The sequence below is a fragment of the Peromyscus leucopus genome, chromosome 2 (genome assembly GCF_004664715.2).
Source record: "Peromyscus leucopus breed LL Stock chromosome 2, UCI_PerLeu_2.1, whole genome shotgun sequence".
NCBI lineage: Eukaryota > Metazoa > Chordata > Mammalia > Rodentia > Cricetidae > Peromyscus > Peromyscus leucopus.
Genome location: NC_051064.1, coordinates 56420824 through 56447816, shown reverse-complemented (window position 1 = coordinate 56447816; position 26993 = coordinate 56420824). Strand labels below are relative to the sequence as shown.

The window sequence follows — 26993 nt, the reverse complement described above, 5'->3', positions numbered from 1 at the left end:
CATTTTGGAGGAACTCGATTGTGTAGATGTATTTTCCAGCCTCGGAGGCTGCTGTAGCAGCTGCATTGAGGAAGGTGGGTGGCACAGAGTCGCTCTGCTCTGCAGCAGCAGTGTGGACTGTAGGCGGTCTGGGCACATGCCCATCCCCCTGGAACCCCAGCGTGCCCATGAGAGTGGGAGGGAGACTGCAGGTCTCAGTCTGTAAAGCAGACGTGCTTACAGCCCGCAGGATGCTGCCCTGCTCTGAGCTGGTGACAAGAAGTCCCTTTCAGCCAAGACCCGGCATGCTGCGCGTGTGTGTGTGGAGGGGGGGGGGCAGGCAGGCAGACAGAGGTGGATCCTCTTGTCCATGTCTCTCTGGGAACTTTACCACAGGAAGATTCCATGGTCGCCCTGCCTCTGTGAAGAGGGTATTGTGAGAGGATGAGGTGGCCTAGCTCCCTGGAGTGGGGGTCTCCCCTTCACTCGGAACTCTGCAGTGCGTACTTTGTTAAGGATAGAGACTTGGAGAGTGAGGTGAGAAATCTCACCAGTCCTTCGCGAGCCCTTGGCACTCGTTCTTTTCGAGTGGTGTGAGGTGGTGAACGTTGGGGTGACAGCTTGCAGGACCAACAGGCTCTGCACAGAACTTGGCCTGTGGCCAGGACCACGGATTGGGGTGAGGAAGCGCTCAGCTTGGATGGCAGGCACCTGCTGCTATCAGGTTTCTGAAGGGGCTGTACGTGTTCTGGGGATTTTGACTGCCTCACTGGCAGGGGATCCCAGCAGCCCTGCTGAAGCCTTGGTGAACTTGCTTCCCATCTGGAAAGTGGGGGCTCACAGCACTATCAGCTCCGCACCTTCTGCATGCACTGTGTCCTTGTGTCCTTGTGGCCACCCTCTGCGTGGGAACAGGGGCCCTGCCTGGTCAGCAGCAAAGCTAGTCTAACTGCAGAGCCTGTGCCTGAGCCTCTCTGTGCCTCATGAACGATGTGGGGGGCCTGTAACTGCTGCAGCTCCAGCCTCACGTGCCACCATGAGGTTCCAGAACAGCTCCAGCTAGAACAGCTCCAGCTAGGATTCCACCCTCTAACACAAGAAGGACCCTGCATACTGTACAGTCCTACTCCCTCTGTCATGGAGAAACTGAGGCAGAGGGGAAGAGAACCATAAATGACCTTGTGGCAGAGCCAGTCAGGCCATCTGTGGCTGTGGAGATCTGCAGGCGGGTCTCAGAAACAATCAGAGCACTTGAGAGTGTGGTGTAGAGCCTGAGAAGGCTCTGCTGGTCCTGAGGGAGACGTGACTCACTACCTCAGGATTGTCTCCCTTCAAGGTACTTTCAGACAGTGTCCTGGGCTCCGCCAAAGGCAGAGATGGAGAACAGACACATGACTCAGGTGGGCATATCACTCAGCAGTCACTTGGGGCCCTTGTCTGTGCCCCATACCAGCTCCCTGGCATGTTGATCTGCCTTTGAAAGTTTAGGTCAGCGTGTGCCATCTGTTAAGACCAAGGGCAGGAATCAGGCAGTCCCACGTTTGCTTGCCAGCTCAGCCATTCATCAGCTTAGACCTCAAGGCAGGACGCTCAGCTCAGCCTCCCTGACCCTCAGTTTTCCCATCTAAAGAGAGCTAACAGTCCTGAGTTCAATTCCCAGAAACCACGTGGTGGCTTACCATCATCTCTATATAATACAATTTGATGTCTTCTTCTGGCGTGCAGGCATGCATGCAGACAAAACACTGTATGCATAATAAGTAAATAATCTTTAAAAAGAAAAGCCATTGTGAGCCCTAAAGGGTTGTGCCTGTGAGGTTTATTACTGGAGTTCAGGACGGCTTGCTAAATTAAATAAAGCTTAATATAAAGACAGTGCTGCATGAAGAGGCCTCATTTACACCCTCATTCCTAGTTATGCCTGGCAGTGGGAAGCAGGGACAGGTGTCCTGAGAGCAGTTCTGCCGTGGGGACCCTCCACTCGAATGTCACCTGCCAGGACGCAGCCTCACTCCCTGTCCATCCCTCCTGAGGCTCAGGCCGGCGTCCGGGTGAGAGCGAGAGGGTCCTCTGCCCTCCCCTGTTCTGGACATGGCGTGCTTGGCCTTCTAGGGCAGGCATTTGGAACTGGAGTTGCCAGTAAGGCACTGCAGAGGGTCACAGCACCAGGAGCCACCTGAGTCCTGACCAGGTGTGGCAAGATGGGAGAACTCAAGTTCTCAGGGGGACCCCACGTGGAGAACCCCAGTTGACTGATTGCATCCTGTGCTTAGTTGGGGGGCTGAGGGAGCCTGGGAGGGGGTATCACAGCTCTTCTCAGGCGGCACCAGTGGCAGCCCTTCTAGGGAGCCTCCCGTAACATGACGGTCCCTTGTCACCCTCCCGGATTGGGCTGGGCCTCCTGTCACATTCCAGGGATGGTCTGTTCTGGAACGCCAGATACACACTTGTCACTCTGCTCTCTTGGGTGCTGGGGCTGTGCCAGCCCTGTAGGTGGCCTCTCTGGAGTTCTGACACCTTCTCAACATTCTAAGAGCATCGGAAAGGACTGAGGAAGAGAGAGTGACGTTTAGGTATGGCTGTTCCCCAAACAGGTGTGAGTCATCTGAGCCAGCTCAGTGGCTGAGTTAAAGGACCTGGGCATGGTAAATGGAGGAGGAGGAGGAATGGACAGGAAGCTAGCTTTTATTGAGCAGCAATTGCAACCCTGGTTTAAGTTAACCCTGTAAAGCCCTGCCAGGTAGGTGTTGTGTCACGGGGACAACGTAAATGACAACCCTGAAGCTCAGAGAGTAAGTGGCTCCGCGGCGTCGCATAGCAGTGAACTGGGTCCATCTGCAGAAGTGCTGTCCTCGCCGCTGTCACATTGGCTTCATCCGGAAAAGGTGTGCCTCCTCGGGGGCTCAGAGTCAACAGGCCCAGAGTCTGCAGAGAGTCCCACGGGGAGTCTCAGACCTGGTCACAGGCTGCCACACAACAGGCGTCCCTCCGTCCCAGAAAGCCTCCAGTCTCCTTCATGGCCTCCCAGAATGCCTTGGGCCTGTGAGGAAATTAACAATTGTGTTTGTGTGGGGAGCTTTTTGCTGTGTAATGAGTAACAGCCGAAATGAATGTTTAACATGCGCGTGAACAGCAGGTCTACCGAGGGCGGGGGTGGGGTGGGGGGTAGGGGGTTCAGTGAGAGCTGTGGAATCGCTCACTTCGTTGGCTAAACGTTACTGAGGGACAGGTTTCTCTGGTTAGTTTTCTCTCTGACACATTAATGAGTTCATTTAGTAATCTTAAAAAAAAAATGAAAACAAAAGCATCAGCATGTCGCAGCTTCTAGTCCTCTCTTAATTGTGCTGATGGAAATGTTCCTGCAAATACCTTTTCCTGTGTGGAATTCAGGGAGTAGCCTTGCCCTTCTCCTTGGCAGGTCAGAGATCACCCCGGGGATGGAGACTGTAAGCTGTGTGAGGTCAAAGCCCTGCCTGCCGGGGGTGCACAGCTGGGTCCCTGCCCCCCCCAGCTCCGTGCCTGGTGCCCACTGAGTGCTGCTTCAGGCCTGGCCACACAAGTCCCTGACGCTCTCCCAGGCTAGGCTCTGCAGGTGGCTATGTGCCTGCAGGGACTTGGAGTCCTTGTCCTTCTGGTGTACTGGACACCTGTATCTTAGCCACGTGAGGCCAGTCTTCAGAGGAGGACACTTGTGTGTGGCTGCTAACCCGACCTCCTCCCTTCCTGCCTGTGACTGAATTCCTTCTGAGAAACTGAAAGTGTGTCCTTCCTGTCTGGGGAGGAAGCCACTGCCGGCAGCCTTGTGAGAGCTGTGTTCATGACTGCGGGCTTATCTTTGCTCACTCTCACTGCCTCATTGTCTACATACAGTGGGCGGCGGTGGCGTAAGCGTGCACAGTGGGCCTGGAGCTTGGGCTTGTGGACCGACTTCCGCGAGTGCCCAGCCTGTGCGTGCAGGAGGGGAATTTGCCCCAGGCTCTAGGAGTCGTGTGGTGTCTGCAGGTGAAAAGGTTATGAATCACACAGGTCCTTAGCCTTGAGCAATTCCTAGTAACAGGTGACAGGTGAACCCAGCCCTGAGCTCAGGAAGGAATGGGTGCTGGGGCCATGGTGTGCATTTAAAGCTACCATTTGCTCTCCATGACAGGTTGTCTGTTTCCTCGTCTGTAGGAGGAGGGTGACGTGAGGCACTAAGGTTGGGGCTGTTGAGTGCTGGGCGGGTGGTGGATATTGTTACCCCTGTCGTTACTTCGTGGACTCTTGGTACCTGTCCTTGTACCATAAGGAGATTGTGCTGAGCTTGCGGAGACTAAGATGGAGGAGACCTTGTTTCAAGTCCTCGGTCAGAGCTAGCTAACTGGAGGAGCTGGTCCCATCATAGCCCCATGTTTCTAGAACATCTGTGGAATGAATTGTGGTGGCAAAGAAGGCGGCGCTCGGCTGAGGAGGCCTCGTGCTTCGTTGGTCCGATCCATAGGTCTAATGCAGCCAGCACTCAGCTCTGGTGTCCATGTTTGCTTTGGGGGGAACAGTCACAAATCAGAGGACAGAGGTGAGTCCCTTTTGCCATCCTCTGTCTACCTTCCCAGGCCCGGCACAGCTGTGTGATGGTGTTCTGGCACCTCTGAACCTTTCAGAGTCACCAGCCCTGACTGACATCTGTCTTCACACAACCAGTGAGCGTGGCAGTTGTGCCCCAGGGCCTGTGTGCGTGTCCTCAAGGTGAACTCTTCCTGATCCTGGAAATGCAAACCTCTGTGAGGCTACCCTCCTTATATAGCCCTCCTAGAGGGAGGGTTTGAGGGTGACCAGGCTCACTCTGCATGAGAGGGTAGGGGGGCCTTTCCTCTGGGTCCCCACCTCATTATCTGTGAGGTGGGAATTCTCGGGTATCTGGCTGTGTGTTGATAGGGGTCGGTGACATATGCAGTGTGCAGGTTTGGGACACTGGCTGCAGAGGCCTGCTGTCACAGAAGCAAAGTTTTAGTTGTGCACACGTGTTGATTCAGTTCATGGCCCACCCCACCTGTGAAACCAGTGTGTAGTCTCCCCTCCTCACCTGTCCGGCGGCCACCTGGCTCGCGGTGCCACTCAGGATTGTGTTCAGAGCACGGAAGAGGCGCTGGGCACCTTGACTTCCCTCTGTCTCCTTCAGAGTAGTAGGACATCGGTAACAAGCGCAGGCCCAGAGCAGGCCCAGCTCCTCCTGCGCCTCCTGAGAGGCCGAGGGGCCTGTGGCAGCCGGGCTCCTGCACGCTGTCTCCGTCCTCTTCAGCCTTGCTGTCTCCGCTATAGTGACTCAGCCCTGTGCTGGAGAACGGAGAGCCAGAGGCTGCAGGCTGGCTAGCAGGGCAGTGCCAACACCGCCGCCGCCGGGTAACACTAGGTTGGAGGAGGCCCCAAGGCTGCCCAGCAGAGAGCTCAAGGGCTGAGGCCCAGCCAGTAGCCTGGCATGGCAGCCTGCCTCATTAGCTGGGCCAAGTTCTGCAGGCTACACAGGCCTTGTTTGTAAAACCATGGGCACAGGAGGACCAATCTCACAGACTCTGGTTAGAGGAAAATGTGTTCCTGTCTTCTGCAGAAATACTAAATAGAAGAATGAAACTGTTTGCAAGAGCGTCCTAAGCTAACTTGGGTGGGACTGGCAGGGCGGTCTGGTGGTTAATGGCACTGCCTCCAGGCCTGGGGCCCCCAGAACCTGTTGGTACAGAGCTAGCAGAGGAAGTCCAGCCTGAGGGGTGAATGGGGTCTGACAGCTCGGCAGAGCTAGGCCGAGACTCACTCACTCGGTGAGTGTCGATCATCGCCGCCTGTACAGCAGACCTGTTCTGGGAACTGGAGAGTTTTCGGTAAAGACTACAAAGTAAGATGGCCTGTCCTCTTGGAACTCCTTGAGATTTCTGAAGAAGTCAGTTCTGATACAAGTTACTTTATCTTTGTGAATATATGAACACACACCCCTTGTGGGTGTGACCGTGGAGAGGGATCTGCCACTGATGGAGGACCTGCCTGAACCATTTCCACAGCCCTTCCCTGCTTAGTAGGTTGTTATCAGCCCTGGTTAACAGATGAAGCAACTGAGCCCAGAGAAGTTTAAAAATACTCCCAGCATCATGATGAGTAATGGCCCCGGAGGATGAAAGGCAGGTGTCCCTGACTCTCAAGTTGGGATGCAGAGCTGCTGCTGTTCCTTCCTCCTAGCCTGAGACTTTATTCTGTGGGCCATTCCCTGGAGCCAGCTGCGTGGTTCTGTGGCGATGGCTCCATTCTTTCCTGTAATAGGCAGATGCTGGGATAGCTGTGTAGACAGAGCACTTCAGGGGTAAGGAGACTGAAGGAATCCACCCAGGGGCTTAGGGCAAAGCTCCTCCTGGAGGTAAAACCTTCAGGCTGCACTTCGTGGAATAGCTAGGATTTTTGCAGCATAACGAAGAAAGACATTCCAAGGCTAGACCGAGACAAAGCAAAGGCCCACAGGCAGGTGACAGGTGATGTTAGGGACCAGCCAGCCCGTGACTAGAGCACGAGGTGAAGGGGGTCAGGCAGCCTCATCTTACCAAGGACCTCGAGGACAAGGTAGGGTGAGAAGTTTTTGCCTTTGAACCCAGGCCGCTGGGGTGCCAGTCAAGGACTCTGCTGTGGGGGCTGCCATCTGCTCTGAACAGTGGACAGGAAGGAGGTGACACCAAGGGAACATACAGGTTTGATGTGAGCACCATTGTCTCCTCCCCCCTCATTTTATTACAGTGTTAGGGTGGAACCCATGACCTTGTGTATGCCAGTCAAGGGCTCCCACCAAGCCGCAAGAGCTCATGCTTTTTCTACGGTGCTCTCTAGGCTGGGCTGTAGAGTAAATTGAACCGACAAGAGACTGGAGAGGGCTGAAGGAAAACCTTCCCGGGTGCTGCTCCAGAGAACTCTAGAGAGCTGGGAAGAGTGACTAGGTGGCCCTGGAGCACAGACACACGACCAAGGTCGAGAACCGTGGGGGGAGAGAGGCCAGCTCCCCTAGGACGTTGTGGGCAGCATTCATGCCAGTCCTGGGAAGCCTGGAGATGCCACTGAGGTGGAGCAGCTGGCCAGTGAGGGAGACCACAGCTTCCGCCCATCTAGACCCTGGCTGTTCCTGGGTAAGTCTGGCCCTGTGGACAGAGTCCTGGGCTAATTACCCGGCCCTGCTGCTGTGCTCTGGGACCCTGCAGGACTTGTTTATACTCCATGCCTGCACCACGGCAGGAGTGTTAGGGAGGTGCCATGCACACATCGTCTGTTAGTAGAAGGGACCAGACTTGAGCACACATGCGTACCAGGTTTCTGATCCAGAGAGAAGGGACCCCACCAGCCCTGAGACAGTCCAGGAAGCCTGGTGAAGCAAGTGGGAGCGGCAGCAGTAAGCCCCATTCCCCGGCCACACCTCTCGGGTAGACATCCGGGGCCAAGCTAAGGTGCTGACTGGCTGACCCTGAAGACACTGGCCCGGGTCACCTTCCTCCTACCACCAGGGCTAGTCAGTCTCCATCCTGGGAACTGAAGTCAGATGTTCAGTGAGTGCCTCATTCTGCACACCCCTGAGCGGCCGGCCCTCCCTCCCTCCCGCAGGATTCCAGCTCCAGCTTTAATTGCCTATCGGTGGGACTCATTAAGTTCTGTCATCTGAACAACTCACGGGGCCAGCATATTTTCCTCTAAATGCAGATATTCTTTTGAGGAATTGCATCTTTATCTCTCACGGAAAAATCACTAAATTAAAAGAATTGCCATTTAAAATTGCAGATTAAAGAGAAACTTAATTAGAAGGGATGGAAGCAGTTGTATTGGGAGCTTGTGTTCTGGGCCCTCCCCCTTTGGCTGTCGAATCACTGCACTTGGAGTTTGTGTATTTGTGTTTTAGGTGAAATGATTTGCCTAATTAAGCTTGTCATTCATCACCACCTGTTCCTACTAAAATACATGGCTGCAGTATTAAGCATGCCAAAGGATGTATAAATTAATTCAGCGGGGAATTACAGCGTGGACTAGGACATTCTTAGATTTTATCCAATTTATCTGGTAGGAAAACCGATACTTTTTCCCTGATAAAGCCAAACATCAGCTCATTAAATCTTTCATTTAGTCATGCCCTGAGCACCTGTTACCTCGCAGGTACTGTATGAGGTGGGGGACAAGTGGTACCTGTGCTACAGCCCGTCCTCAGTGGCTCTCGGGAGCCAGGCAGGGAGACTGGTGATTTGGATGCCATGGCTGAGGAGGGAGTTCTGAGGTTTCCGGAGAGAAGTAGCTTCTGAAGGGTGATGGAGTTGATGAAACCTGAACCTGAGCGGCAGCTACATGTCAGAAGGCCTTATCACCTGTGCCTAAGAGCTTGAGTTCCGGGCTGAAGAGATGCTCAGTGGTTAAGAACACGTGGCTGCCCTTCTAGAGGATTGGAGTTGAGTTCTAGCCCCATACTGGGAGGCCTACAGCTGCTTACAACTCCAGCTTGCTTCTGTCTTGCATAGGGGCGCGCACGCACACACGCACACACACACATCTTCTCTTTAAAGAGCTTGGGTTCCTCTATAGCCTTGGTACGTGGTCTGCATGGGGACCTGCCTTACCGTGCAGCATTCTGCTTGCTGGGCCTTCACTTTTGTCTGTCCATGCACAGTATCTAAATGAAGAGGAACACACTCAGGGAGCAGTGCGACCCCACATGGAGCTCAGTAGGGTTTGCCAATCAAGAAGGGGTCAGATGTGACCAGAGTAGCCCTGGGTAGGAGGGGAGGAGTCACCTGAAGGCAGAGTTTGCCCCCAATGAGGAGCTTTGCCTACCTCTGCCCCACCCATTTAGAGGACAGGCCTGTAGGAGTGCTGTGAGCCTTGCTAAAAAGGAGATACAACCAGCCCCTGAAATACGTAGCCCGACTTCGGCTTCTATATGCCCTGTCTTGGGAAGCTATCTTACCCCGTGTTATGCTATAACTGAATGCTTGAGTCTAGGTAATTTATAAAGAAAAGTAGGCTATTTGAGATTATGGTTCTGGATGTTGGCAACTCCAGGGCCTGATGCAGGAAGAGGAAGGGTGACCTGGCAGCTGTGGAAGGGAGAAACGGTGTTCTGGGGCATTCATTCCTCTTGCTCATGGTAGCCGATCCAGTTTAAGAACTCATCATTCATTCCTGAGGTGCCCACAGTTCCAATACTTCCCTTAAGGTCCTGCTATCCAACACTGACTCATCCAGCATAGGAACTAGTGGGGATACACTTAAGCCCTAGCAAAACCCAGCATTTTTTGAATGTTTCTTGCTCTTGGAAAGTGTCAAGTGCCGAGCAGACTATCGGCCCACTGTGTGCTGCCTAGGCCCCGGATGACGGTACATCTTCTCTCCTCTCCATCCTCACAGCCCAGTTCAACGGCAGCGAGAAGCGGCAGTCTTCCCCGTCACCTTCTCGGGACCGACGGCGCCAGCTCCGTGCTCCTGGAGGAGGATTCAAGCCCATCAAACATGGGAGCCCTGAGTTCTGTGGGATCCTGGGAGAGAGAGTGGACCCCACTATCCCACTGGAGAAACAAATGTAAGTTCACTGATGTGGTGTCGGGGCCGCCCCTGCTTCCTCTGGATGCTGTGCCTTCCTCGTCTTTATTGTAAGAACACAGTTGATCACTGGCCCTTGTGACAGAGGCTCTGGAGAGGTCAAAGCTGACCCCTGGCCAGGCCTGGTCTCGTCACACCGTGTTGACACCCTGACGCTCAGGGGCTGGCAGGAGGGATTGCAAAGTCTTGAGCTGTCTCTTTCCTTCATTTTTCCTCCTAGTTGCTAAGTGTGAGCTAAGTAAGCCCACCCCTCAGTGTAAACTAGATTTCTTCTTGAGGTGTTAGGCCGCTTTTCTGCTCCACTGCTCACTTCATCAGCTCGGGCCTTTGCACTCCTGATTTGATTTCCCCAATCCCTTTCTCCAGAGATTTCTCGCTTCTTGTTACAGTTTGAGGTCCACCCATGCTGTCCTGCCCCTCTTCTGAGCACTGTGCCAGAACTGACCTTCCTCTTGACCTTGATGACACCTTTCTGCTCTGCCAGGCCCATTCATGCCAAAGAAGCTACCTCCCACCACAGCAGTCACGCCTCATCACGGCTCTTGCAGTCCTGTGGGACCCTTGGGCTGTGCAGACTGACTTCTGTATGCCTTTGTTACCCTCCCTCTCCAAGTCAGCTCTGTGAGATCCAGGGTATAGTGAGGAAATACTGAAGAAACCAGTTGCAGAGGTTGAGTCTCCCTGACCTCCTGAGTCTGACCTGGCTGGCCATCTCCACAGGCTTCAGAGTGTTCCCATGTGATCTCTTGCTCAGGCCCAGTAACAGTAGGCCGGACCGCCCAAGACAGCCTGTGGTCTGCAGCCTCTTCCTGGCAGGCTGCCTGCTGGCCTCTGGCTACTGATCCAGTGCCCTTTGCCCCTCTTTTTGATCCTCTACTCCTGGCCCCTCCTGTCTTTCAACATAAAGTAGCCAGGACAGGACCTGGCAGCTTATCCTCTTTGCCACCAGGGACTACCCTTAACGAGGCCCCCGGGAGGCGCTTCTCTGTCTCTCTTCCAGTCCCTGTGCTCAGGGAGGGCAGACAGCGGGCAGCAATCCCCTAGGGGCCCTTGCCGCCTTCCCTGAGGACCGCTCAGTTTCAACTGGCTGGAAATTGTGGTCCTAATAAAATGCCTTTGTCAGCTTGCTGGAGGTGTGTCACTCAGGCCACCTCTCCTGAGCCGGGTCTCACCAGGTCTGTGACTGCTTATTTGTGAAGCCAGCTTGGTTTGCCTGTTTCCCCCATGACTGCCTTGGGCCCTGGCATCCCTGGAAACTTTCTCATTATGGCAGCCTAAACATCCCCAACCTGTGGTTCTGTGTTCTGTCTCTCTGTCTGTCTCTCTGTCTGTCTGTCTGTCTCTGCCGCCGCAGTGTTCCTCTCATGGACCCAGCATAGCCAGCCACAGAGGAGGTGTGGGGAGTCCCTCCTCCCTGGCAATGAAGGCCTTTGCTGTCCCGTTGAGTTTTGTCTCCAGCTCCCCCAGTCACAGAAACATGGTTTTCATCTCATCCTGTGGCCAGGTGGGTCTATATGCCCCCGCCCACATGTCCCCTCCTTCTCTGGCTCACGTGGGATTCTCATTGGCCCAGCTAGTGCCAGAACCGTTCTGCAGGATCCGGCCAGTCTTTCGGGTTAGTGGGCTGCCCTCTACTTTGCCCACATAGGGCTTCCTGTTGGCATGTTCTAGGAGTGTTTCATTGAAAGAAGTGCCCTGGCTCACCTCAGGACCCCCTGGGCCACACTGCCTGCTCCTGTTCCCACCACTCCTACCCTGTTCTCTCTCTCTGGTGGCTCCAGCCGATGGCTCTTTCCACCCCCCTTTCCAGACTAGTCGTGTGCCCGCACTGGACTGCCACAGCAGGCCCTTTCTAGAAGCTGTTCTTCCTGGCGTCCTTTCTTACCTCCTAAGGATCCATCCCTCTCGCCACCCTGGCCACCCTGCCTAAAATAGCCCGGCCATGTGACCCAGCCTCACTTTCGATCTCCTCAGCACCTGTCACCACAGGACAACGTGACGACCACAGAGTATCTGGCGTTGCACTGCCTGTGTGGAATGTGAGCCCTCCATGGGAAGGGACCCAGGGCTTTGTTCCCTCTTCTCCTCAGAATCTGACATGTGGCAGACACCGGCAGAGCAGCTGTTGAACTTCCTCACGGGAGGCTGGAGCCAGCAGCTGCCCTCTGAGGCACTGAGCCTCCTTGGAGGTCACTCTGGGGACCCTGTCCCCACCCAGTTCTGACTCCCCTCTTGTCCTCTCCCCAGATGGTATCATGGCGCCATCAGCAGAAGTGATGCTGAGAACCTGCTGCGACTCTGTAAGGAGTGTAGCTACCTTGTCCGGAACAGCCAGACCAGCAAGCACGACTACTCCCTCTCCCTGAAGTGAGTACTGTGCACCCTCCGCCCGCCCCGGCACCGCGGGGTGGGCCTGCATGGGTCTGGTGAAGAAAGGGTACACTCGGTTTCCCCAAGACACTTGTCCACACAACTTACTCCAGCCTTGGGTTTATTTAGTTCCATTCTGGGGACCCAGAGAAGCTGTGGTGGATGCCCAGGGAGGAAAGGCTTCTCCTCGGAAGGGTGGCCACTAGCTAGCTTAGCTCTCGTGCTCGGTGAGCTCAGACCTGTACGTCTTGGCTCTTAGTACGTCTTGCCTATCTTCATCTCCATACTAGTTCTTTGATGAGGAATATGTTGCCTCTCTGTAGACTGAAAAACTGAGGCTCACAGAGAGCAGGTGACTGATGAGCATCTTCTGCCCCTCCATGGTGCTGGGAAGCTGCTGTGAGGACCCTTTCCGGTTGTCCAGGTTGTCTTCTGGGCAGATCTGCTCTTCATGTGCTCCACAAACGGGAGGGAATGCTGTGAGCCAGGCAAACCCCACTGGGGTTATCGCCTGCGGCTGCTTTGCAGATGGCCAGGTCTTTCCGACCCATGCGCTATAGAAATGAACAGAGTTAGAAAAGAGGTTATTGAATTTTCTTTTCCTTCCAAATGAATGTTCCATTGTTCAGTGATACTGCCAGGCAGGACCCAAGAGAAGATCTTGAATCCATTTTATACATAGGAAAATTGAGGATCAGAGGAGAGAGAAATTCTCTAAGGGCACAGAATTAGTGACATAAAATGGGGTGTGAACCAGATCCTGCGTCCAGACATCCTGGGTACCTTGTCTCCTCTCTGCCCGAGGTCATTGCCAGAGGCTCAATGACAGAGAGTGGGCTTGGTAGCACTTCTCAGGAAAGCTTGCGCCCATGCTGGCAGGGTGGACCCATGAATCAGCCTTCACATTTGGTGCATGAAGACATGCGTGCCCCTAAACCAAGCAATCTAGTTGAATGCTATGACCCTGTGGGATTCAGTACAGCTCTGCCTATGGAAAACAGTCTCCTGAGAACCTGTGATGTTTTTAAGTGTTTAAGAAGTCTGCAACCAGTTGCTGAAGAAGTTACCCCAGTGAATCTAGCATCATCCACGTTTCCAGCCCCTCCCTATCACCTGACACGCATAGAAACCAAGTCACAGTTGGTTCCAGAGGCCAAAGTCTTGGCTCCTTTATCCTTGCCCTGTGTTATTCTCTGGATTGGGGCCCTCTCTCGGGGTTGGGGAGTTGTACCTTGGTTCTGCTTTTATGGTGGTAGGCTTGTCATTCAGGCGGTCTGGGTTCTGTGGGAGCCCACCTCCCTCCTTGACTGTGGCCTTCACGATTCTGAGCCTCCCGGTCCTCATCTGGGCACTGGGATGATGACCTGTTCCTAAGCAACAAGCGTCTAGTCCAATCAGCATCACCCATGTGACCTAGAGTAGTTCCCAACCTGTCCCTGCTTCCTGCCTTAAAGATGGCTTGTAGTCCGGTTAAGAAACCTGTGGTTGAACTGGGGTGACACACACCTATAATCCTAGCACATGTGACACAGAAGCAGGTGGATCTCTGTGAGTTCAAGGCCAGCCTGGTCTACTAGCGGGTTGTAGGCCAGCTGGGATTATGTCATGGTCCAAGATTGTAGGTGTCCTGTCTGTCCTGCCTCTCACTGCTTGGCAAGTCCCTTCCCTTTCATGTCACATCATCAGCATGTGGAGCAGAAGTCAGACTTGGACGGTCACTATAGACACCACTGTGTCTGGCTCCCCGTGTGTCCTTGTCCGGATTCAGCCCCTACTTTCTGCTTGATGTGCATTCTCTGGCTAAATCCGCTGCACTTCCCCAGCCTGAGGTCTCTTGTTGAACCTGTCCTGTCTGGTCTGACCACCAGGACTGCTGTGGAGCGACCGCTCTTCTAGCACAGGAGCTGGAGCTGGGGGGTTGGTTCTTTCTAGAACCGATAGAGCACCACACTGACGGCCAGAGGGCTGTGCCCAACGGGGCAGTCCTTCCTGGAGGAAAGGCGAGCTGGGGAGAGGTGCTGCCCAGAGCAGCTGTGTTCTGGGACCCTTGTCCACGGGCAGAGCAGCCCTGGTGCTGTGGGTACTGGCTGCTTCGGACAAGCACCACCTCTGCCAGCCTGTGTGCGGTATGTGGCTTCTTGCATCCTTGGGCCTGCTGCCAGCGGTCAGGTGCAGAGTGGCAGCCCCACACCACACAGACACGGGCTGCAAGCTGACACTGGAATTCCAGCTATGCGTCTTCTCAGCCTCTGGCCATTCTCATGTGAGTCTTGTGGAGAAGAATGGGAGAGCCTAGTCCCGTAGAACAGGGCCCTCTACCTGTTCAGTCCTTCCCTTGAAAGAGTTGTTGGAACCCTCTGTACCTGGCACCTGGGGTCTGGAGAGAGAGAGCCAAGGCAGCAGCCAGGCCCAGCTGCAAACTCACAGCCCTGCTCACTCTGACTGCCTTGCTGCATGCGGGGCAGCACAGAGGGCTTTGGGTGCCCAGAGGTGGCCTGTAGTGACCCTTAAGAGATGGATTGTTCCTCAGGCAACAAGGGCATCGGAAGAGAGGGAAGGTAAAGGTGTGTGGTGTTGAGGAGCCTCCTAGAGGAGTGTGTCAGATGCTCAGTGACAGGGCCACTGGCCAGCAGGTCCTGCTCAGAGTTCTGTCCCCTCATCCATCAGCAGATAGATGTCTGTGGCCTGCACATGGTGCTAGGATGGCCTCATGCAGGGGCCAGGGCAGATCTTTGTCTGAGGTCAGAGGTCTGATGACCTGCTAAGGTCTGTTTGATCAGAAGGCCTTACAGTGTCAGCTGTGGGAATGTCTTTAGGGTTTATCTAAGGGAGGGAACGGCCCCAGAAGAGAGTCACAGTGGACATAACTCTGCCCTTGGGTGTGTATTTGACTACTCCGACAGTGACGACAGTGACTTGCTTCTGTGAGGACCGGCGACACCCCTGGATCTGATGACACTGCCCCCCCCCAGCTCCCTGTGCCTGTGGTCAATGTCTGTACCCCGTCCTCCATCACACCTCAGATGTGTCTGTCACTCCCCTACCGTGGTCAACACCCATCTTTGAAGCTAGTTCAGAGATCTCCAGATGGCTTTTATCACTCTCCGGTCTCCTCCCGCTGCAGATGGCTCTGTGGTCACTTCAGCGAGACAGCGTGTATTAGCCAGCCTCATGCCTGCCGCTGGTCCTGGGTGTGCTGGGTCTCTCCAGCCAGGCAAGCAAAGGGTTGGGCCTTCAGCAGTTGGTGAAACTGTCCCCTCCTCTCCCTGGAAAGGCAGTCAGCCTCGGGAGAGGGAGGAGCAGTCTCGTTAACAGGGTTCTTCAGGCACTTTGAACTGTGAAGCTCCTTGACTTTCAGTTTGGAAAGATTTTGCAAAAGAATCTGGACAAGATGGGGGAAACAGGACTTCAAAGACAGCAAAGTTTTAGTCTTAGGGACATTGTGAGTCCTGCTTGGGGGGAGGGGGGAGCTGGGCGGCTTTAGGGCCTATTCTTGTGGGCCTGGGATGGATACCCAAAATCACACTTCTGAAGCCCCAGTCCTTTTCCACTGCATTGGAGCAAGAGGCCCCCTTAGGGCCCTCACAAAAGAGACCGTTGGCTTTCAAGTCCCCAGAGATGAATTGACAGCTTACAGGGACTGACCTGTTCCCGTCACATCTACTCCAGCCTGAGCATCCGGTGCATTCCTCACCCTGCATGCTTGGTCCCATTCGGCACAGTTACTTCCTGGTCCAGCCCCGCAGGGCTTCACAGCCTGGCAAGGAAGAGAAGACACCTAGGAAATACACTAAGAATGTTAGGAGCTGACAGGTCAAAAAGTGCCCTGGGCCACACATGAGGAAGGGGCCAGAGAGAGATTTGAAGGACAAGAGATCTTAAGTGGTGGGCAGTAGAAGACAGAACAGGCACAGAGTACGCTCAGAACAACAGATCGAGCATTGATCTATGCCCAGGAGTGGCACAGCCTGCCACCTGGCTAAAGGATGGGGCTTTATCTCACAGAGAGTCAAGGCGTCCCTGCAGGGTATATACAGGGAACAGTGATGCTCTCTGATCTGAGCCTTGTTCTAGGATCATCAGTAAACTAGAGATACGAGTGTTACCAAAGAGAAAAGCCACAGCTTTGGCCCCTCTGTGTCCCACGTGCCACACCTATCAGGGCACTGGCGGGGACCTACTGTGAAGGGTTGGAAGGAGGCAGGTTGAGAGCATCCTGGGGTAGAAGCCCAGATGGAGAGGGAAAACCCTGGCTGCTCAGTCAGAGGCACTTTGAGTGGAATTCTGGTTCAGTCTTTCCCCAGCCATCTGGTGCTAGGCAAGTGGATGCCCCAGCCCTGTAGCAGACCTGAGGGTCCGGGTTCGATACCCACACTGCTAACAGATGGTGATAAGATGAGGGCCCGAGGTTCCGTCATAACACTCGGTTCCAGCTTTGTGGCTCTGCAGCGAGTCCACAGAGACTTTCCTTGCAAGTCCTCCACCCTGTGGTGTGGGGTGGGCAGCTTATGAAGAAAGACTGTTTGCTTAGGGACATCCCTTTGCATCTGCCTGGAGCAGCAGGTTGTGTTGGCTGCTGGACACCCAGTATCAACCAGCAAATGCCCCCTGGTTTGTAGGTGTAGGTGTCATGGGTCTGGAAGAGCCTGGGGGAGGCGTTTCAGTTGGGATGTTCTTCTTTCTTCTCTCCCTTCATTGATTTGTATGGTGAAGGAGAGAGTTTTCCAACAGTAGGCAGGTCCGGGTCCAGCCAGGCAGGCGAGTGATTAATCTTCGTTTGTTGCTGCTGACAGCCAGGAGCAAGAAATAATAAATGTTCGCAGGGAGGGAGGGGTGAGGAGAGGCTGAGCCCCGCATCCAGCAGAGGGGAGCATAGACTTCACTACCTTCTGTGGAGTCCGCGTCCAGGGCTGGGGCTCCCGTGCCGTAGAGCCTGCCGAGTGTGGTCAATCCCCAGGGCCCTAAAACCAAAAAAGAGCCATGGGAGGCTCCAGAAGCCCCGCTGCTCTCTAGAGGAGCCCTGCTTGGCCAGCCCTCATCACCTCAGCTGAGTGACTTCAGTCTAGCCAGCCATCTCCCTGCTCCCCAACAGGTCTCCTGAGAACATGGTGAGCCCCTGTAAGGGCAAACCTTCAGAGACGGTGAGGTGTACGCAGTGTCCAGCCTGAGCACAGTCACTACTTGTCTGGGGACCCCACATTAGCCAGCTCTGACCACAGGGCCTTGGGCTGGTCCGTGTGTCCTGGGGTCTTCTGAGCTGCTAAGTTGTAAGCGGAGGAGAGGGATGCAGGAGCAGTGGTGATGAGGGCCTAGGGAGGGAGAGGAGCTCTGTCCTTGGTGAGTGCAGAGAATTAGGGCAGTCTGGGGTCGAAAGGGGTTACAGCAGGCAGGAGCCTGGCAGGGGAGGAAGTTGCGCCCTCCCCAGCATAGAGGCGGCCCTCCCCTGTGCCCACCTGTGCAGGCCAGGTGCTCTAGCTCTGGATCAACCTGGCTCAGGGCTCTTGACCAGCTCCCCAAGTCCCTGCATCGCAGAATGTCTGAGCCTCGGTGTTCTCTCATCTGGGCATTTGAATGAAGAGACCGTGACCAGGCATGGCTCACACAATTCCCCCTGAGCAGGAGCCTTGGTGTTGATTGTTCGGCTGTCGTGTAAACTCTGGAGAGCCACAGGTTGTAAGGACAGGGACTGCCCCTAGCCGCCACACTCCTTTACAGTGGTGGCAGATTGTGTTGGGGCTGGAGAGGAGGCTGAGAGTCTGGTTCCAGCACCCATGTGGCCGCTGACAGTCCTCTGTAACCCCAGTTCCAGTGGATCTGATGCCCCCTTCTGATCCCTGTGGGGCCAGACACGCACATGGTGGTTGGGTGGACATGCTGGCAGAGCACCCACACACATAAAATGATGAAAATAGATAAGTCTCTAAAAGAGAAAGAGTTTGTGTGGCTGCAGCTAGAGCAAACCCTCCATTCCCATGACAGGACGGGTCTCAGAACGGGGTACATCTCGGGCTGCCCTCCTCTGGATGGTGACAACTTGGAGGCTCTATTGACTCTGACCTGCATTCCTGGGTGGCTGTAGGCGGTGGCTGTCTCAGGAGGTTGCCTTTCCTTTTCCTGCCCTCCAGCTCTCCCTCCGTGTCCTGACACTTAGTGAATGAGAGCTTTCTCCTCACCAGAATCTCATCTGGCTCCCCTGTCCCGTGCAGCACCCCAGGGCAGGGGTACTGAAGATGTATGTCATAGCAGAAATCTTGTGGTCTAGGGACAGAAGAAACCACGGCTCAGAGACATGAAGCCATTCCCCACCCTCACCCTGAACCCCAGTCAGCATTTGAGACAGGGGGGCTTGGCTGGGGTTGAGAATGAGGCTCTCAATCTGAGAAGGACCCCTGTGCTTTCAGGGCTGCTGGAGGAAAAGACGAATGTCCTGCTCAATTAGTGTGCTTTGTGTTTTCTCCTGCTGGAAGGTGAAAGGAAGTGCGATAATTAGAACTGCAGCTTTAGGCAAAGGGACCCTCCGCACTCGTTCGCAGGGGCTTGGGAGAACGGTGAGTTTGAAGTGTGCAGATGGCCGACAGAACGAAAGGATGCATGGGCAGTTGTGGTTCAGAAGGAATGAGATGTGCCTGCCAGCCAGCAGACACTTGCCAGGACCTAGAGCCTGTGTGTCAACAGTCTGGGGGTAGTGAGGTAGCCAGTATAGAAAAGTCTAGGCAAGTTCAAAACACATGAGTTCAAATCCTGCATTACCCCAGGCATGTGGGTATCCCGTAGCAGTCCTGGCTCTTCCTTTGGGAAAGGATTCAGGCGGAGCCCAGTTTGAGTGCCCCGGCATAGCAGGTGAGACATGTCCAGCCGCGAAAGCTTTGGGTTACTAAAATGCCACTGTGAGGTGGGACAGTGGGGACACCCAGCAGGCGCTGGGCACTTCAGTGCAGTTTCTCCCTCTGTGACAGCGGCGCGAAGGGCCGGGACTGTGCTTCGTTATTGCAGATAGCAGTCGTGGGATGCCACAGCTGTGAGTGAAACTCAGATTTTAGTACAGCTGACATTCTTTCTGCCTTGCGGGGTCCCTTTGAGCAGAAGGCACCCCTTCCTTACCGCCAGGACTGTACCAGATGTTCCTAGCAGGACCCATGTCACGGATCCTCTAGTCAGTCGTGATGTGTCAAAAGCCTGCAGACATAAAGGCCCTTGGATTTAAGGTGGATTTAAACCCCTGAAAATGGGGCTCCTCTGTCTGCTTCTTACCCCACGGAGTTTCTGCTTTCTTCTCTGAGACCAGTCTTCAAGCCACCAGTGAGGAAGTGCACCCCACGTTCCGAGGAGGAAACCTAGGTTCAGAGAAGCTAGGAACCTGCTCCAGGCCATGGAGCAGGGGAAGGCAAGGCAGAGTCTCCTGACCTCAGGCTCCTTTCCTTCTGGACCCCCCCTCCCCCCGTAGCTATTTGCTCTGACTAGATGTGGAGGTGCTGCATGGAGACTTGGGGTACCTAGTAGCAGGCAAAAGCTGGTGCCCAATCACTGGCTGGGGTACCTCCATAGGTTTTTTTCAGAAGCCCTTTTGCCCATGCTAGGTTGGGAGTGAAGAGCTGGCCACTTGGGCGGCAGCTGCACCAGCTCCGTGAAGGACAGGGACAGTTGGTGGGTGGCGACAGAGCAGGAAGGAGGAGGAGTAACGCAGTTGAGGACCGTGTCCAGTTTCTGAGCAGCTAGAGATCAGAAACAGTTGGCTTTAAAGAGCCGGGAACTGTCCCCCCCCCCCTCGGCTCCCTGCTTCCCTCCAGGTGTGCAGACCTGGGAGGTAGTGTGTGCGATGCCCATGCTGCCTCATACTGCCAGTCCATGCCCTTTGTGCCGGGAGGTGATGGTTGTCCTCTCCCAGCCTGCTCCGTCCTCCCCTCCACCAGACACACAGTACTGTCCTTTGTTCCTCCCAGGTCTCTGCAGCGTCTGAACCACCCCGATTACATTTCCAGCAGGTTTTTAATTATCTCCTATCAGCCTACCTCCATCTGCTTGTGTAGCTCAGCCACTAGGGGAGGCATTCCAACTGCCCATCCGTCACCAGGAAGCCTCCGTGGCGTGGACACGTCCCTTTGGAGGTGCTGGCCGATCTCTCCAAACCAGAACATTTCTTTCCAATCACCCTTACACCAGCTTGTTAATATAATGTGTTTAATGAAATTTTTGCCAGAGCCATCCAGGAAATGTTTGCTTGGGACCTGCAGGGAGATCCCATGCTGTAGGAGGAGAGGCCGTGAGGGCAGCTGCAGAGCATGGATGTATGAGAAAGAAGTGCCTTGGAGCCAGAAGATCAGGTGTCCCCTACAAGTGGCTTCCCGCCTCTGTGCCTCTGAGGCCTTGCATAAGGACACGGGACTTGATGGTACTGTACTCACCTGTGTGTGACCTTGAGAGGCTGCACAGGTGTGGTGGGTTACTGCAGTCTTGGTGCTGACCTCAGAGAGGGGTGTGTGGTGGAGGAGGGCTTTGTTTTTCTTAGAGCTTGGTAGACAGTTCAAAGCTTCCATAGCAAACCCCATCAACCTCAGCTAGGCATTTGGTGGATCTCAAAGCCACCGTTCCATACGGTAAAATCGCAGCTCATATACAGGATTTAACTGTTCCCTAGATCACCTACCTGGAAGTTAGAGCCAAAGGGGCTTTGCTTTACCTGGCTCAAGACTATGACAAGCTGCTGGCTGAATCTCCATGTCCCATCTCTGACTCTGCAAGGTTATGACCCTGCTGAGCCTGTGAGCACTGTCTTTCCTCCTCCTCATTCCCTCATAGACGGTCTTGGTATTTGAGGCAGATTTATAAGGGCAGACGTCGGGTTTTACAGCCCTCATCTTGGCTCCCACAGCTCACATGCTAAAGCTGTAAAAGCACCGTTTGGCTTTGTGGAGGGGTGTGGTATGAGTGAGAACCCCCACCACACACACACACACAGACACACTGCTGCCCCATGCATGCACAACCTGGCACCTGCTCGTGTCCAGACAGGTCCCCCAGTGAGCAGTCCTCATCCCCCAAAAGAGCATTTGCCACTTTTAATCACGCATGTGCTTTTTTCCTTTGTTTCTCTCTTTTTAAGATGATTACTTCACCCGAGAGGAATAGCAGGGACGGTTGGATTTGGCAAGGCTGGCTTATTAGAAATGCTTTAAATAGAATATCTTCTTCCCACCCCTTTTGAAAGTTTTCCTTTTGAAAATCCACATGTGGCTGATGGCCTCCGGGTGTGGGGTTCACCCTGCCACTCTCTCAGATGCTCAGGGTAGGGTGCACACACAAGTAGAAGAGGTGGGGGGGGGCATTAGGAGGCTTCTGGAGGTGGTGACATTTGGACCGGGCCTTCGCGTATATACAAAGCTTGCATCAGCCGTCCTGTTGCCGTGACCACAGTGTCGGAAAGGAATAACTGCAGACGAGGGATGGCTTATTTCGCCTCAGGGTTTCAGCCCATGACGGCAGGGATGGCTGAGTGGCTCACTGTGTGGTAGGAGAGTGTGGTGGAGGCTGCTCACGTCATTGTAGCTTAGGAAACAGAGCCAGGTAGACCAAGGCAGGTGTAAGATTCAAGATTCACTGCCAGTGACCTCCCCCCCAAAAGAACAGCACCACTGGCTAGGGAGCAAGTGCTCACAGCATGAGCCTGTAGGGGACCTCTGTCCAGACTCGAACCATAACATTTGAAAGGCAGACCCTGGGGACGCTGTCTGTTGTAGAAGCACGACAAACAAAGATGCTTAAATTGGGGATGGGAGGAGCCAGCCATGTCTCCATCCCATCATGTGGATGGACTGGCTCCTGTAAAATGTCACCCAGCTTTTGTTTCCAGATTTACACTGGGCTGTGTAAACTCGGGGACCCTGCTTTCTAAGGTGCCTTCTTATATAAAGGAGAGGCTGCTGACACTCAGTACACTAAGTCATGTACTGAGATGACCCTGCATCTATCTGGGTATCTCTGTGGCTAGAGACTCTGATCGTCTTCCCCAGGGTGACCATGAAGCCACCAGAGAGAACGTGATCAGGAATGTATCTTGTAAGTTTAGACCACTGGGCAGTCCTGCCCGGTGGTGGCCATTCACTCCCCAGAGCGTCCCACTTTGCATCTCAAGATGAGGGTCTCGGGGAAGTCAGGGATTACTCACCTAGCTGTGCTAGCCACCAGTAATCATAGTCCTGCATCCTTTCCACAATTCTCTACCACGTCTTGGCTTGCCACAGAGCAAGCAGTGTGCTACACACAGCCTTCCGTGAAGTGTGAGGTATCTGCCCTGCACCCCGAAGCCTCCTGGGGTACCTGGTCACTGCTGTTAGGAACCGACTTAAACAGGCTGTGAACAGTGTCCCCTGAGGCAGGTGGAATGGTGCCAGGGACAATGACAAGCTTGAGACAGTGCGTGAGTTCTGACAGAGACTTGGACACCTGGACCATGAGACCTGAGCACCTAGACTGCGTGTCCCACCTCCGCAGAGCAGCATACCCCTTCTGAGTTCTAGTGTTCAGGCTGTGGAGGTAATCACTTCTGTCCAGAATGGTTCCAAATCCAAAACACCATCCAGGGTTGACACTGTGGAGTTCACACTTCTAACAGTCAGTTCTGATGGTGAGTAACTGTAACTAATTACTTGCAGCCATGCTGGGGGAAAAAAAAACATAATTAATGTGACCGAACCCTGGCCAAATAATAAAATGCAGGCTTTGTTGTGTATCAAGGCAGAAATCAATTTCATTAGGGAGCAAAGAGCCAGAGATTTAATTTTGAGAAAATTCTCTACTGTGAGGAAAGAGGATGTCGGTAAGCTGCCAGAATGAACGTCCAGCATGAGTGAGTTTGCCCTCCAAAAGCCCAGACAACTGAAGTGATTGTGACCTTTTGGAATTGTTTGTCAATCTTCTGAGTGTGGCATAGGCAGTGGCTTTTGCTTGTTAGCTGTCTTGAACATGTGTCCTTTGGTTTGGAAGAGAGGCGAGAACTTGCTGCACCTAATGGCCATGGGGAGTCAGTAGAGTCCTGTTCTTTCAGACTGAGAGGAGAGAGGTGCCCTCAGGAGGTCCGCAGACCTCCACCATGAATGATGGCGTTATGTACATGTGGCCTAGCTAGGCAAGCCCACCAGCGACACCAGCACCAGCCAGGCCAATTGGGTTGTGAACACGAGTGACTACAGTGGGAAGAGGAGGACACTGTGCCCAGGAGGGGCAGGTGGAGAGGAGTTGCCCCTGGTGCCCCTCTTTGGCCTTCCCAGGGTGGATGGGATGCCCAGGACCTGTTGGAACCAGAGCCTGGAGCTGCAGCTGGGTAGCTGCGGCTGTGATGAGTGTGTTTCAGCTCAGTGGGGAGAATTTGCGTTGCAGAGCTGAGGCCCGAGATCCGGAGTGGGGTATTTGCCTGGAGACTGAGCTCCTCGGTGCCACAGGTGAGTGGCGAGAGCATGCAGTGCTCACACGAAACATCTGGATATCAGGCATTTTCCTCCTCAAGATGCGACTAGAAAGATGCTTCTCAAGTTTCAGTAGGTCAGAATCCTCTGAAAAACACACCAAAGACAGATTCTGGCCCAAATTGGCCCGGGGAGCAGCAAGTCTGGGAAGTGTCTTCAAGGACACATCCTAAGGAACAGTTTTTGAGAACTCACTCTCCTCCTTCAGCCCTGGGGCTCTGGGTACCCCTGAGGATAGAAGGCTTTTGTTCTTTGTCTAAATAGCCATTTTTCAGCATGTGTCTAATCAGTCATTGGGCTTCAAGGTTTTAGTGGTTGGGACCTCCATGGTCATCTAGTCCCCTGTCTTCATTGTATATAGATGGGGAAACTGAGGCCTCGGAGGAGAAAGCAAGTCAGGACCCTGAACTCTGAACCCTGAGCTTAGAGAGACTACTGCCTGGTTTCCTGAAGACAGCTGCGATTTTTCCCACTGGGAATCACTGTTATGTGTCTGGGCAGCTGGCAGTCCAATGTGCCTTTGAACTTCCAGAGAAGAGAAAACCAGCCTGAAGTTAGAGGGCTTTTGAGCCCAGGCTAACCTCAGAGACCACAGACAGTGTAGGAAGGTGGCTGCTTCCTCTCCCGCCTTCCTCACTTGACCTCATAGGGCTCTGTGGCATGGGCAGATCACAGAGGGAATAGAGGATTCAGCCCCGCCCCTTGCTGGGCCTCTCAGTGATGTCTTCTTTCTGAGAAGCTGTGAATACAGTGGGCTCCAGCTCCCACCTTTTGGAGGGTCTTTAGGAGGAAAGAGAGGGATGATGAAATATCAGATAGAGAAACCTAGCCGACCAGAAGAAAGACAGAAACCCAGTATAGCTTAGGGAAGGCCTGGATCAATACCCAACAGCCTCGTCCTTTATTGAAAAGGGCTTTTTATAATATGCCAAGAGAAGGGGGAAAAGAATTCTCCCTTGCAAGATCAAAGCACAGCATACAGCCAAGTGTAGACCCTTCCGAACACCTAGTAAACACACCCGTGGTCAAATCATCTTGTTACACAGCCCGGTTGGGTAAAGCAAGCCCAGACCCTGAGAAAGTTCTCAGTGGAAAGCCTCTATGGGCTCCCACACTAGAGGTCATGTTTACTGATAGACTGTGTTTATTAATAGAGAGACTTATCCTCTTTGGCTTTTTGAAACAGGATTTCAGGTCACCTGGGTTGGCCTTAAACTTACTGGCTAGCCCAGGCTAGCCTCAAAATCCAGATCCTCCTGCCTCTGCTCCCCAAATGTTGGGGTTCTAGGAGTTCCCACCACACCCTGCTTTTCTCCTCCTCCTGTCCTCATGGGGACCCCTCACATAGCAGTGTGGGGTTGGTTGTTTTTGCAGTATGGGAGGCTGGACCTCAGGCCTCAGGCCTGCGAGGCAGGTGCTCTACAACTGAACTACACCTTTCTGTTTATATTTTCACACAGGCTCTTGAAGTTACCTAGGGTGACCTTAAACTCACTCTAACCCAGGCTGTCCTTGAACTTGCAGTTCTCCTGTCTAGGCCTACCAGACAGCTGGGATTACAGGCCTGAGCTACCAGCTGGGTGGAAACGGTATACTTTAGAGTGCCATGAAACATCTCTGGATGTGGGGAAGTGAATCTCAGGCCAGTGTCACCTGCTCTGCCCACTGATACTCAGTGACAAAGCTGGGTCCATTACCCAGGCCTCCCTACTGAGTAGGGGGCTGCAGCCAGAGCGCAGCTTGGCCATCGTGAGTTTGAGGTTGCCAGTTTGGCCATGAACAGCAGACCAGACAGGCTTGGAGGGGACATGCTGGTTCTGGGCCCAGATAGATGAGCCAGCAGACAGACCAGACGGGCAGCAGTTGTGGGGCAGTTTCTGCCCAGCAGGGGAAGTGAGGCCCATATTGGGGGCCCAGCCTTGGGCCCTGCATTTGCACCAGAAGAAACCCTGCCTGCTCTTCATCTGCCAACTCAGACCTTAAAACCTCAGGACAGCCCTTAAACAGGTAGTGAGAACCCCTTTGCTCAGATCAAAGAGTGAGCATAAAGGGGCGTGGCTGGGGGGGTAGCATGAGCCTCAGACCCAGGGCGGTCTGGCCTAGGGCCCTGGGTGGTATCCATCCTGTCTCCCAAGTGTAGTAGCTCTCAAGCCCAGGAATGTCCTCCCTCCTGTGAGATACGGTCTCTGAAATTTGGTTATGAGACTAGAAGGGATAGGTGCCAGGCTGTCTTGGAAGTAGTCTAGAAGCCAGGGAACCAGGCCGTTTGGCAGGTCCTGTGTTATGTCTTGAGCCTTTACCAAGGAGCCAGATGGCCTTGCCTTAGCCAAGCGGTCACATTTGTTTATCCTGAAAGTGTCTGGGAGGACAGCGAGGTGTGATTCCTGTACTGGTGACTGAGGAGGAGTGTGGCTTTGCACTTGACACTATTGACATTCTAGCTGGGTTCTGTTTTGTGTGTTACTGTCACTTAGAATCATCCTTGACTCCCTACTAGACGCTAAGCCCTTGACTGCCCAGACGTTGCCAAATCCCTCTCGGGGCAGCTGGGGTGATGGGCCCAGTTGAGAGCCTCCATCTCCTAAGGAGAATGTGGTCTGAGAGAGACCTGTCCATTTGTCTTGAGTGGATTCTGTCCATCTCATTTGGCCCAGGTTCATGACTCCTGCTTTAGGCTGTGTCTGTCTCCAAGGCCAGAGTGTCCCCATTCATCCCTACCCCCCACTGGGCAGCGTGTCTCTCACTGGCTTGAGAACATCAGTGGAAGCATGTCCTCCACCTTTCGCAGAGGGTCCCTGAAGCCCAGAGGCAGGGGCTGTCCTATGGCCTCAGTGGGATCAGAGGCTGAACCAAGATCTGTGACTTCAGTCGGTGCTTGGACTGGTGCCGGCCGCCACTGCCAGCCCTGCTGCAGCTTTTGTGTGTTCACACATGAGACGGGACGGGTGGGGACACTGACCCAGGAGGGACACCTGCCAAACCCACTCGAGGCTCACTCCTGCCCAAGTCTTGTCGTTCACAGCTGCTAGCCTGACACTTAGTGTGGGTTTTTCCCGAAGAAAATTGTCCTTAATGATCTCGTCTTGCTCTGCCTCCTCTCTGGCTGAGAGCAAGCCTTCACCTCTCTGCATTGATGCATCATGATTTACAGAAGGCTGGTCCTCTGGACTGTGGCTGAGAGCTGGAGGAAGGCTGCTGTCCCTGCTAGTGCCTTTACTGGAAGTGTAATGATTTGGCTATAAATCACATTGTTGGGCTCAGCAGGGATTACATGTAGACATGGTTCACCGCTTGTCACTGTGAAGGCTCTTTGGAGGTGGTGGGCTGCAGGTGTCACCCTCTATGTAGTCCTGTCAGCCTATTCTGTCCCGCCAGCTCTTGGGACTGCTAGGACTGCTCTGTTGGAAGGGTCTTGGGCCCCTAGCTTGTGTACTTGGATAACACAGTCCATAGCAAAGGACGCCTGTTCTGCTCACACGGCCTGGGGAGCTCCAGGGTCCGTGCCCTGTGACCCAGAAGATTGCTTCTCTCTCACATAGGCATTTGTTTTTCACATGCAGTGAGCATCTACAGCTAGTGCCAGTCCACTGCCTATCTTTGTCAGGAATC

At 54.0% G+C, this 26993-nt stretch overlaps 1 protein-coding gene across 1 annotated transcript in view; it reads left to right on the top strand.

Annotated features, from left to right (window-relative positions):
• The window catches only part of Shb (SH2 domain containing adaptor protein B), a 118316-nt gene that overhangs the window by 84430 nt on the left and 6893 nt on the right, over window positions 1-26993 (top strand). The window contains exons 4-5 of the mRNA XM_028859505.2: window positions 9364-9535; window positions 11803-11922. Coding sequence (XP_028715338.1) covers window positions 9364-9535; window positions 11803-11922 — 292 coding nt within the window. The remainder of the gene's footprint in view (window positions 1-9363; window positions 9536-11802; window positions 11923-26993) is intronic.